This window comes from Electrona antarctica (assembly GCF_951216825.1).
Source record: "Electrona antarctica genome assembly, chromosome: 7".
NCBI classification, from domain to species: Eukaryota; Metazoa; Chordata; class Actinopteri; order Myctophiformes; family Myctophidae; genus Electrona; species Electrona antarctica.
Window position 1 is genome coordinate 19,001,016 of NC_136812.1, and position 14,372 is coordinate 19,015,387.

General features: G+C 41.4%; 1 protein-coding gene across 1 annotated transcript in view; it reads right to left on the bottom strand.

The window, feature by feature from the left end:
* Positions 1-14,372, bottom strand: part of yjefn3 (YjeF N-terminal domain containing 3) — an 85,228-nt gene that overhangs the window by 62,502 nt on the left and 8,354 nt on the right. The window contains exon 2 of the mRNA XM_079505668.1: positions 8,177-8,258. Within this exon, the coding sequence (XP_079361794.1) occupies positions 8,177-8,235 (59 nt within the window). The 5' untranslated portion in view covers positions 8,236-8,258. The remainder of the gene's footprint in view (positions 1-8,176; positions 8,259-14,372) is intronic.

Consider the following 14,372-nt stretch of genomic DNA (forward strand, 5'->3'; position numbering starts at 1 on the left):
GAGGATCCTCCCATTATAGATTCCTCTTTCCTTCTCTATACTAAACAGAATGGAGAGCCTGGTGAGTTGAAAATGGAGTGGGTTTTATTCTGTGGATGTGAAGTGCAGTGTGCACAAAAGCTGCTGGTTTATTCACAAAATAACTTAATGAAAAAAAACATAAAACAGCAACAGCCTAGGTTCAACAGTGACAGTCTTTAGTTCTCACACACACATACAGAAACACAATCGTCATCATTATCACACACACACACACACACACACACACACACACACACACACACACACACACACACACACACACACACACACACACACACACACACACACACACACACACACACACACACACACACACACACACACACACACACACACACACACACACACACACCTCTCTATGGCATGCTAGTAGGGATGAAGAGCACATTCAGCAACAGACTACCACACTGGCACACCACAAAGAAACATCGTCAGTCCTTTGTGTCAGTAGCCATCAGGCTCCACAACCCAAGCTTGACCGGGATAGAATAGAATGTTCTTTTCTTTTGGATTACTGGGACGCTTACAGACACATGCAGAACCATCACAGATGCCTTTTGAGGATACTGACTGAGACTGTTGAGTTCACATTTGAAGTGAAATGTATCAGCAATTACATCAGAAAAGTGGGAGCATCTCTTTCCATAGAATGCAATCAATTAAATCAATCAACCAAAATCAATAATTTTTGTAATTGTATTATTTCTTTCCTTTTTTTGTATTGTAATTGTATTATTTCTTTCCTTTTTTGTATTATGTGAAAGCATATGTGTTATTTACAACTTCGCCAAAATGCCATATTATAAAATTAAAGGTTATTAACTGGGGTAAACACATTTGTTTTGTTTGTTAATTCTCTTGATTCAGAGTTATGGGAAAGCAAAACTAGTCTTGAGAAGCTCTTCTAAAAATGTACCACTCCTAGTATAAATATTGCAAATGAACACCATGCACACTTGTCCCTGAAATCTCGTCTAAATGGATCCTAAAGGGAATATTCTCTATACAATTCTCTCTAATCCTTTCTCAAATTGGCCTCGAGAAACAAAGCACGGACATGCTCCTTGTGGAAGGCTAATTTAATCATGAGTCAGCAGGGCTGTGTCAGAGTGAGAATAAAAAGCAAGCTTTAGACTAGAGCCATCAAAGACTACCACGCAATAAAACCTAAAACTTGCAGCTCAGCAAAAAGTCAGACAAAACACTAGGGACACTGTCTTTGATAACTACATGTACATGTGCATGTGTGCATGTGTTTCCATCAGCTCTCTTATTGGAACCCACCCATACACACGTGATGTGCCTGCCTCCGTGTGCTTTTGTGCATGGGTGTGTTAACACTGTTTGTGTGTATCCTCCTCTTCACATCCATGCCAAGCAGCATCAAAACAATATAACTTAAGAGATGTCGGGCTGAGACTGAACCAATAATCCAATTATGCCCTTCAGACTCTTTGCCCCTCTGCCACCCACACACACCCACTTCAGACTTCAAATTGAGAGCTCTCATGGCTAATCGGACTTTAATAGCAGAGAAACAGTGATGATCGAATCCTTGCCTGGGAACAAATCTTCTCTGTGCTTGTGTTTGCTCTCTGCGTTTCTCCTTTTCTGCTTACATCATTATAGATGGCCTATATACAAGTGTCCCTCCTGTCACACGGGCAAATGGAGGTGCCAGAGTGGGAAGGGTGGCAGGGATCTGGGTTGAAGGAGGCAAGCCCGAGGAATAACAATAAGGCAAGGGCATTACAGCCAGGGAAGGACAAGAAGTTAGGGAGTAGGGACACGGACAGCCGTGGGGACAGACTGCCAAAAGAATGGATGATGAACAGACCAGCAAACAGAGAGACAGATGGTCAGACAGAGAGGCAAGTTTGCTATTAAAAGGAACCTTCAAAAAGGACTTCAGAGACAAGAGAGGATCCTTCTATTATAGATTCCTCTTTCCTTCTCTATACTAAACAGAATGGAGAGCCCGGTGAGTTGAAAAGGGAGTGGTTTTTATTCTGTGGATGTGAAGTGCAGTGTGCACAAAAGCTGCTGGTTTATTCACAAAATAACAGTGACAGTCTTCAGTTCTCACACACACATACAGAAACACACAATCGTCATCATTATCACACACACACACACACTTATGAGACAGACAACAGACGAGACAATAGACAAAAACAACAGACGGAAAGAGCAAATGGTAGGCAGAGAGTTGTGGATGAAGGGGTGATGGTGGGTGGAGAACAGAAACTGTGCCAGAGGAGACGGAGGGAGTGAGAGGAACAGCCAGGGAACAAATGAGATAAAGACACAAGAATGGCATGTCACTTAGGTTAATCAAATTTAACATGCTAGATATAATCAATGCCTGGAAAAATACCATTATCTTATATAAAACCTTATTTCTTCTTTGTATAACTTGTGCCCCCCTAAATCTATGGTCAAACAGTACTGGTTGACTAAATAGCACTGACCTTTAGCTCAGAAGTACCGCTGACATTTATGGCTATCTACTTTCCGTTACAGCTAGTTTGGCTGAACAATGCTCACTTAAAATACTAGGATATCTGCAATGTCGTACACTCCATAATGCTACACAAAGTTCAGCAAACATTTACTCTTTCAATGCGCAAGTTTCTTTATTTCCTTTCTTCCTACAACACAACATTCAACTCACAACCCAATATTTTGCCATTTTGCACCCACAATTTTAATCTCACCATTTTGTATAAAATAAATCACACCTGTGTGAACTGAGTGGTGTAAGGTCTTATATAGACTGATCAGCTGTGGTCTGACGTAATGTCTGACGTAATGAAATCACACCCGTGTGAACTGGGTGACCATAGCAACCGTGCTCATTTTTTACGAACAGACAGACAGACACGTAAAATAACAAAGCCAGTTGTAGGAGTGGTTTACACCACTCAAAAATATATTGTTCTATATAATTAATACTAACATTATTTAACAAACTAGACCGTTGCCCAGCTGTAGAGCACAGAGTCGGTAACGATGGAAGTTGGAGATCCATGCCCCACCTGGCTATGCAATACCCGTTGTACCTCTGTCAGAGTACCCGTTACACCCATTTGTCTGTGTCCCTTTTATGCCCATATATGGAGATTTCTGTATCTGTCTCTCTGTGTCCCTTTATTCCTATATATGGAGTTCTGTCAGGCATGCCCAAATATGGAGTGTTGTGATGTCAGAACAGGCCAGCTCCATACAGTATATGGAGCCTGGGCAGGGGCCCTGTCCAGAGCCCTGGCAGAGGTCTTTTGTGGCGGTTCTGGACAACCGTGGGTCCGACCGACTCGACACCGGGCACTGCACTCCCTGTGGATGTGTGGAACGCGTGTGTCAAATTTGAAGTCGGTGGGGCGACTGCACTCCCTGTGGGGGTGTGGAACGCATGTGGCGAATTTGAAGTCGGTGGGGCGAACGGTTCTCGAGTTACGTGCATAGGTGCATTACAGCCGTACACACATATAGACAGAGAGAGACGTGGTGCATTTATAGATAGATGTCTACGCAATGTACAATTTACAATTTAGCAGACGCTCTTAATCCAGAGCGATTTACAGTAAGCAGGAACAAAAGACATGGTAATACATCAAATACTTAAAAATAGTCATTATGAAGCCTATGTATGCTAAGAATTTAACTTTATATAATGAACTATGCATATAGGGTACTATATCGTGCTATGTCTACATAAAATGCTATCATGTTTTTACCAGCTCAGAACCATTGCGAAAATCAAATCCGTCCTGTCATTTGCAGATTTAGAGAAGGTCATTCACGCCTTTATAACCTCCCGATTAGATTACTGTAACGGTCTGTACACATGTTTATCACAGAAATCCATCTCCCGCTGGTGCAGAATGCTGCTGCCAGGCTCCTGACCAACACCAGAAAATCTGCCCATATCACCCCCATCCTGACCACTCTCCACTGGCTGCCTGTGGGTTTTAGAATCGATTTAAAAAAAGTTCTGCTCTGGTTTTGGTGAAATATGAAGTTTACTAATTGTTTATTGCGTAGGTCGACCTAACTTTTTGTTTTACTTTATTTCCTTCCTCTTAATCTGTTTTTATTTTATTATGCTATGATTACTATGATGTGATGTTATTAACTGTTGTTCAGCACATTTTAATGCATGTTTTAACTCTTAGCCTGCCGCCATTAATTAATCCCTCGATTGCGTATTGCCATGGTTTAATCACGCGTGACACTTACTTTGAAGAGCCAAATATCCGTAATCGCATTTTACTATGAAACCATTCCGTGTGTGTTGACGAAGCTGGTGCTCGTTCTCTCGGTCGGTGGTGGAAAAAGTGGACCGCGAGTATCACAGCGCCTGCTACAGGCCGTTGAAAACGCTTGTCTGGGACAAAGCGTCCTCTGCAATGTCGCTTCTGTGAGATAAAGCCGTCTGAAACCAGAGCCGGCAATGTAAGTGGATGCGCGCGCATTTTCAAAATGGCCGCGCCCATTGTGTCAGAAGCATAACAAAGCTAACTGACGGTAGATTTCGATACGATCGTATTAAAACATGCATTAATGAATACATCGCTGTTAAAACGGCTTTTCCGTTTGTGGCAGGCTACAAGATTCTACGTTTTAAAATTCCTATGTTCCTGGCGGGTAAACGATTAAAAAGTGCTATATAAATAAAGTTATTATTATTATTATCATCTAAGTTACATAAGTTGAGCCTTTGCTTACGTCTGTAAGGTTGTCGAGGCTATGGCAAGTCTGAAGAGGTGGGTTTTCAGACTACGGCGGAAGATTGGGAGTGAGTCTGCAGTTCTAATTGCAATGGGAAGTGCATTCCATAGTTTTGGAGCCAGAAGGGAGAAGAGAGCATTTTCCTGGTGTTTTTAGTGAAGGTACCTCCAGCTTCCCTGCGTTGGCTGATCTGAGCGTGGGAGGGCTTGTAGGGTGTGTATGGGTGGATTCCAACCTTTGGTTGCTTTCAATTCCAGCATCAGAGTTTTGTACAGCGACCGGGAGCCAATGGAGGGAGCGTAGCCGTAGAAGGGGGGAGACATGTGAGAATTTTGGCTGGTTGAAGACCAAGCGAGCTGAATGTCTTTTATTTATTTTATTATTATCATCATTATTAATTATTATTACTTTTATTTAATTTGTATTTTTTTCTTGCAGTATTCTCTGCATCTGGGAAGAGTGGGAGGGTGAGTGGGTGGACGGGGGATGAATGAGGGGTATGCATTGCATAATGTATGCATGTATGTTCATGAATAATGACCATATGGGAGGGAATAATTATTATTATTGTCAAAAGGAATTGTCAATCAGTATTTCTACATGGGCTGATTTATATTTGTTGCTGCATGTTTGTTCCAATTGTCTGCACCACCATGTTTCAATTCGGCTTTAACTCTGATAGGCCGGGTCTGTGTGATTTAATATGTCTTAAAATAAATAAATAGAATTTAGCCCCACATCTAGCATGTTTTATTATACTGCTCTGGGTAAGAGCAGCCCCAGCCCCAGAATGAGATGAGAGAAAGAGATAGAGACAGAGAAATCAAATCTGAAATCTGAAATACTCTAGCTGTTACTGCAGCTAGAGAACTCAATTCCTTTTATAATCAACACTTTCTTTTTTGTTTAGTTTGTTGTTGTTGCTGTCGGTTTTTACTTACAAGATAATGTAGTTTTAGAGTTAGACCATCTGACTCAGACCATCGAACACCGAGAGAGTAGTAAGGTGACAAGACAGAGTGTAGCAAACCAAAGGAATTGATGGAATTCAAATGCATCGCTGTATAAAAATGTAAACCGCCCGTCAAGTAGGGATGTCCCGATCACGTTTTTTTTCTTCCCGATCCGATCATTTGATTTTGAGTATCTGCCGATACCGATTTTTCCCGATCCGATATTTATATTTTATAGAACACGTTTATGCCATATCAGAATAGTATAATATCCCAAATCACAGATAATATCCAGTCTAATATCATGATACGGATATAATATTGATACTAGGGATGTCCCAATCACGTTTTTTGGCTCCCGATCCGATTCCGATCATTTGAAAATGACGTGGTCGGCCCATGATTTCCGATCCGATCGGGACAACCCTACCGTCAAGCAATGTTTGGTGAAACAAGGAGACAGCAAAGATAGCAGATCTACTGTACAAGCTCACTCACAACACGTACATCATGATGCAACGTAATGTGATGCAAGGTTTCCAACCCAACATAGCATGGTTTTCCCGCCCTAGGCCACAGCAACAATGTGCGTGCATGCTAATGGCGAGAAAAGGCTATGCTATATTTGGAGTGAAATACATGATGTGAGCTGTGAACCTATTGTTGTCACAGACTGCGAGTGTGCAACTTCAGCCAGCCATTGGGGATGTCCCATTTATGGAGAATGAATTACAATAACTTAGCAGTAGCATTTTTGTTTCATTAAACCATGTGCATTACCCAGAGGTTCTGTATAATCCAATCAAGTCATTATGGAGATGTTCAATGTGGATGACTTAGGTGATTTAGTTCTTCTCATGTTTATTTTATCATCATTGTATTGTACATAAAATGTGTGCTTTATATGATCCATTACTATTAAAGAGCAAGATTAGATATAATCTCATCTAATCCTTCCGGGTTCACATATTACCAAGCTTAGTTGCCAAGCCTTGCTTACAATAAACCTGCTGGATGGAAAGATGAAAGCAGCTCATTTAACACATAAATAACCGTGGGATATCTATGTACTGCATATATTAAAATATATATATTATTTTTACTGGCAAATGTGAACATTTATACACATTTTGCACAGTTAACCTTCAACAGAGAGTACATACATTCAAGTGTGTACTGCACATAACATGTTGTGGGTCCAACACTATCTATAAATTCACAAAAAAGCCTGTCTGTCAGTCTCTCCCGGACATAACTCGGGTACCATCCGAAATAAATAAGAATGACTTCAAACTTGATGTGTGGCAGCTTGGAAGAATGTACCATGGAACTCCCTGGTGCCCCCCTGGTGGCCATAAAGAAAATGTGTTTGGTACCCCTAAAAAAAAAAGAAATCTGTGCCCCCCTGCTCTGAGAGCCTAAAATCGCCTATGAACAAGAGGTTCTCAACAAGGACAACGGTTATTGCCTGAACAGGTGGGGCAAGCATTCCCAACTTTCCAGAGTAGGCTGGTTCCTGTGGGTACTGCAGCTCCCCACTTACACCGTTCCCGACTTGTGTGGTCCCTGAGTAGGCTCACCGGTCTGGACATTAAAATGCAAGGAAGAAAGGAGCACAGACTGCCCATCAACACTGCTGGCAGCAGAGATAAAGAGGACCACAATACTGCCAGCATCGGTACATTATGGCCATCGCCGAGTTCAGCTTGCACGATTTACATGTGCATAGCACCTTTTTGTATAGTACGCATACATGCCAAACACCCACTGAAATTCTCTCTCTCTCTCTGTCTCTCTCTGTGCACGTCTGTCTGTCTCTATGGCCCGGTGAAACCCAGAGATTCATTCATATATTATTGATCTTGCCGTCTGATGCTGTAGGTCTCCCAAGACAGGTTCCCTGTGGAACAAACTGATGAAACCTCTAATATGCAGTACATACATATACATACAACAGCCATTAACCCGGGTCCTGATAACATCAAATTACACATCAAATGTACAGTATGTAATCCACAGAGAAAAGACCACAGAAAGACGCTGAAAGCATGGATAAGAACGATAAGAACGATTTATCAGGGTCAATTATGCCCACATCATCTCCATTACCATAATAATAACAAACAAGCACCATCAGCATTGCCACTCACATGGTGTGTGGCGTATTATTATAACCACCTGATTTTAAAACACTTTCTGCCCCCCCCCCCCCCTCTCTCTCTCTCAACACTCAATACATGGAGAGTGGAGCGGATAATGCTCATTGAGTTGCATCCTACAGGTCACAGAATAGAACAGAATGGAAGAGAACAGAAGAGGACAGACCAAATCAAAGCAGAGCATAAAAAACATAACATGCACATGCACACATAAGAGACCAACAAGAGGTTTGAGTCAGTGCAACAGTACCCCACACATCAGAATTCAATAGTTTCAAACTGGGAGTTTACCTGAGGTAACGCAGAGAGTCAACAGTCCCTGCTACCGCTTCAGTGGAGCTGTGGTTCATCTTGGTCGTCTGTTTTCAGGGCACTGGATTCAGCAAACGGGAGAAGGATGAGCTGGAACTGCCTCTCAGTAAAAACACTCGTTTCCTCTCTGACTGAAGGAACACCGTCTCTGTCTGCTCCAGAATGTACTGGGAATAATAATGACCTTTCTCTCTCTCTCTCTCTCCCTCTGAATTGATGCAAACCCTAGGTGGTGGCTATTGACTGTCTCCCACTCAGAGTCTTTCCCTCAATATTACCCTTTCTATACTGTATCCCCCTCTCCCTGTGGCTCTGGCTCCTTCCCTGATAAAACCGTCTGGCTCTGTGTATCAGCAGCCCTCGCCAGGAAAACCAACCAATTAAGGAGCAGGAAGGCATGGTGCTAGCCAGCTGATTGGCTCAGCCATGATCACAACAACTCAGCCAGCAGGGGTGCGCCCCACTCACCCAGACATACAGTGCACTAGTACACACACACACACACACACACACACACACACACACACACACACACACACACACACACACACACACACACACACACACACACACACACACACACACACACACACACACACACACACACACACACACACACACACACACACACACACACACACACACACACACACACACACACACACACACACACACACACACAAAATAACAAACAGCAACACCTTTGATATTCAGGAGAGGTAAATGACAGATATTAACACTACAAACAAATCTTGGGCACAGAATCATTATTAGGATCTATATACTGTACTGTACATTGGGAACAGCTGAGAAAAACATGAAAGGAAAAAAGGCTCCTGCATAATCATGAGTGCATAACAATGAGTCATAAATCCACACACACACACACACGCGCGCGCACGCACGCACGCGCACGCACGCGCACGCACACGCACAAGTGATATCACAGGGAATTCTTAAATGAGTCGTGCTGACAAACAATAGCTCACATTCTTCTATAAAGGTCAGTTTCTTATTCAGGTTTTCCCCTTCCACTCTCTCAATTCACATAGTGTATTCAAGTATGAGTAGCCAGAATCAAAGGTTCTGATTCTCTATTTGGTATTTATGGCACAGGGTAATGGCTTATAATGCACACCACAGCATCACTGAGAATATTAACATATTTTGAATGATTTCTAACGATTGCTGGGTTATGTGACCAAACATGTTTGGCAGCTGAATTCCTATATTATGGACAGACCTATAATATCGCACAAAAAGATAAAGCATACATAAAGCATAAGTACTGTTGGTCCAATGTGCCACCTAGAGGTCTTACAGAATCATTGCCACTGACAGTTAGTGAATGTAAAGCTGGTCCTACGCAAGACAATTTTAAAGATTCTGAATGTAAGCAATTTACTATTAAGAGATACAAGCAAAGGCTCAGTTTGATGTAATTTGATTTAAAACATTAACATAAAAATCCCTCCCGTGTTTAGTGAGGGGCGCTCTTATCATCCTAACATCATCATGACGTAAAATTCTCAATTCATTAATAGGAATTTAATGTTTGTGTAGGACAAAAATCACACCCCGTGTGAAGTGAGGGGTGCTAATATATTAAAGTCTAACGCATGTTGATTAGGTGATGTAATGGTGATGTAAAACAATAAACAATAAAGAGACAATATGACGTAATGAGGCACATTATGACGTAAGTTTTCCCTTCGTTGTCAATGGAGTTTACAAAACAAACATTGAACTAAAGACAAACATTAAACCTGTGTGTAAATGGTGCATTTATATAGCACTTTTATCCAAGGCGCTTTACATAGATTGTGCATTACATTCACCCATTCACACACACATTCATACACCGATGGCGACGGAAACCATGCAAGGCACCAACCAGCACATCAGGAGCAATTAGGGGTTCAGTGTCTTGCTCAAGGACACTTCGACACTAACTCTGGGGGAGCCCGGGTTCGAACTGGCAACCTTGCGGTTGCCATGTGGCTACTCTACCCCTGAGCCACCACCGCCCCTATACTGTACGTATAGGAAGAGACACTCAAAAAGAGACACTAAGCTGATTTGCTCATTCACTATGACATAATTTTCCATTCATTGTCAATGGGAATTTAATGTTTGTGTAGGACGGAAATACACAAATGAATAATAGGAGGGGCTAGTGCCCCTCAAAAACAAAATTCAATTCAACTAGTAAGACCCAATTACCGTTATTCCTTAAAAATAAAGGGTGCGTTTACAAATTAATTTGCTAATTAAGGGTTAATTAGGACGATAAGTAGCCCTGAAAAATGGCACACACAAACCAAAGAATTGAACAAATCTGACACAATTTGCAAGCACTTAACATTTCCCCACGTGGCCCCTAGCGGCTGAGTCATCTCAGACAGACTCATCTGTGAGCCGGTCTGTCTATCCGGGGCCAATCTGGGAACCCATCTGCAAAACAAAGGGATAACAGTGCCCTCTTTTCTTGACGTGAGTCAACAGTCTGTCTCGAAAGACTAATCGGGGGCTAATTTCTGGACCGATCAGCGCCAGATGTCCTTGTGTATGCTTCCAGTATGCAAAGGAAGGAACTTCTTTTCAAGTGTTTTTGTTTTTATATATACAGTATATATTTAACATTTAGTTAAATGCCAGTCGTAGGAGTGGTGTAAACCACTCCTACGACTGGCTTTGTTAGTTTACGTGTCTGTCTGTCTGTCTGTCTGTTTGTTCGTACCAAAAAATGAGCATGGTTGCTACGGTCACCCAGTTCACACGGGTGTGATTTCATTACGTCAGACATTACATCAGACCACAGCTGATCAGTCTATATAAGACCTTACACCACTCAGTTCACACGGGTGTGATTTTTTAAACTTTAATGTACTTTCTTAAGAGATCTCTTTGTGTGTGTACAGTGTCTGAGAGTCTGTGTTCATATAGGGGAGAGTCACAGCCGGTTTGACCACAGGAATCTTCTAAAGTTCTAAGGAAAAACATTAAATTGTGTTTTTTTGCTCCATTTTGGTTTAAGGGGTATAGTCTCTGCATGGGGCATAAAGCTCCAGCTCTCGAGGTAGGAATAGCACCCCTTTAGACAATGGGCCTCATGCGCCAATAAGTTCCTAACTTTTCCTCTTACATTTCTTCCTAAGTGAATTCCTAAGAGAAGTCCAGTCAGATTCATGAAACGTTCTTAAGTAGGCAGAATTGTTCGTAAGCATGTTCTTATGATGATGAATCCAAATCCTCGTAACTTGAAGGGGTGTGCCAGTTCATTCAAATTATCATAGGTAGACGCCCCACATATCATAATTAGCATCCTAATTACCATAGGGAACCGCCCCACCAATCCCATATAAGGCATTGGGAATTCACTTTCCTACCTGTGTTCACCCAGGTGGGTGTAGTTTTGCATGACTCCATGCCATGGCCTTGCCTGCAGTCACACCTGTGTGTGATTGCAGCTCACAGGACCTCACACATAGAAATAAAGTTGAGTGAAGTCAAGAATACCTAAACTAAAGTCTAAATATGGTGGAACACCAGACTCCAAACATTAAAAATCAATAATACTGTGGAGGTACTGAAGTGAATAGAAATGTTTTTTTTTCAATATTTCAATATTTTAATATTTTCAATATTCATGAATGTATTTTATTATTTATCTCACAATAGTCAACTGGGAGGGGGGGGGGTTATGTGGTGGGTATGGTGCGTTTATGGTGCGTCAAGGACCCCCAAATTGACATGCATTCTGCAGACCCCCTTATGAAAATATTTTCTGCTAGGGTAATGTTTTGAAGATTTATCAAAATGTTTTGAAAATAGCCGATCTACAAGCTCAAAATGGGCAGTAATGGGACGCGTTTGTGAGCTTGTAGATTGGCTATTTTCAAAAAATGGGATTAAAGTGGTAAAATATTCCATATTTTGCTGTGGACTGCCTGGAACTTCCTCAAGGACCCCTTGAGGTCCTCAGACCAAACTTTGAGCATCATGCAGATGGCGCTGTTTTCCCTTTATGTTTTCAGATTGCACTTAAGAACGAAAAAGGCACCCTAAGAGTGCTCCACAGTGTGCGTAGATTCTGTTCTTACCTACGAACAAATCACAGCTAAGAAAAGATTGAGGGATCCCAAAACCTTCTTAAAAACTTCCTAAGTGGGTCTAAGAACAAATTTCCTCTTAAGAACTTCTTAAGAACGGTTGGCGCATGAGGCCCAATGGTTCTAGAACTAAGACTTATTGGCAGAAGATTGGGGACATTTTTAATTGTGGCTTAAATGTACCCAAATGATAGCCTTAGGTCCACCAATGTATGACCAGTGAGGAGGAATCAGAGAAAGTGTGTGTTCCTACAGTAGGTCATTGATTTAGTCCTGTTAAGCCACGATAAGCCGTTTCTTTACAACAGGTTTCTATGGAGAGGAAACACTCAGGGTTTCTATGGAGAGGAAACCATAGAAACCTTTGGTTTGCCTTTGGATTAGGGTTTTTGTGGCAGTACACAGTTGACCAGTAAGAATTGAGAGAAAATGTTTTATAATTTCCCACCTGGAAAACAGCAGCTGCAAATCATGCACTGGTCGCAAGCTCTCAAACTTGGGTGTTGTCACTTTGATAGATACAAATATGTGTTCATGTACTGTATATGCATTTTTCCCCAATAAAAAAGGTACAATCGCTACTTTGTATTGGAAGAGACGAGACTAGGAAGCAAAATGAGACATTGTATCGAAATATATCTGAATCCTGGGTAGCTCGGTGGAGCATTTCTTGCCCTTCACCACGGAGACCAGGGTTTGGATCCTCTGCGGTGCGTCCGGCTTGGCCTTGGCCGGGTGCACCATTGAACACAATTGGGCATGTGTGAGGGTGGAAAGCCAGCAGGGGAGAGTGAACTGTTTGGTCAGGGTTGAACTGGGTTGTATGTGTTTCTCCCTCCTGGCAAAACTCCTCACTGTCAGGGGAAAACCACACACATGGAGACACATTGTCTTAGTCGTCTACACCCTCCCACGCAGACCAGCTGCAGGGGTTAGCAGTTAGGCCTATAGGGCCTACACGTGTGTAGGGAATATTGACAAATGAAGAGAAAAAAGGAGGGAGAAAAATATCTGAATCCCAAATGAATTGAATCCTGTGTTATCACTGCATTGCATGTGTAAAGTCAATTACGGAAAAGTGCATTAACAGACATATTCCTTCATGCTGGGGTGCTGAACGACATCTATAAAAAGAAATTATCTCCTCTCAGCATCTATCATAGATTTAAATAGAACATGGGCTAAATAGAAATAGTTTGTCTAACAAGGTATTGCAGTCCTCTTATGGTCACTATAACTTCATGGATGTGACCTGTAAATCAGTTCTTCATGGGCCATTGATAAACCTTTTTTCAAAATATTGTGGTTTGGTTAAATTAATCTTCTCAGAAGGTACAGTACAGATGTCCATTTATGCCATGCCCACAAATACTTTGGCCAAACAACATGATTCATTGGACGACAACCAAACTACACCAAGTGGAAAAAATCTGTTCATAAGTGCTTGAGATTAACTGCAAACAGACAGATGGGCCAACAGATGGGAGCAAAAACTTGACATCCTTGGTTGTCAAAATATGTTAAAATTACTTGAGATGAGGACTGTTTCCCAAGTTCATTTCTCTTATTCAATATTGTAATATCTCTTGGAGGAAAAAAATGTGAATATAAATTGTGTGTAGTAGGCTATATATATATTATATATAATATATATTATAATATAATATATATATATTATATATAAGTTTAGATCACTGTATAGTACCTTTAAAAAAAAAGAAATAAATCATTCACACTGCAGGCAAGCACTGAATGTGCTGTATTATCATTTCGCTAAACAGGATATATTTTCATAAATTGCACATACAAGGAATTTGACTTGATGAAGTTTTTGCATTAGTGAATGGCAACAAATATGAACTATAGAAACAATATATAAAAAATTATGGAAGAGCATGATGGATAACCTACTGTAGCACTGGATATTGAAATATCACAGTCACGCAACAGTAAATAAACAATACAAGTCTTCACAGCTCTTGAGACTTGAACTACAGTCATAAAAACTCCTAAAACTCATGAATTAGTTCCGCTTCTGCCAGGGTTTGTAAAAATCAGTGATG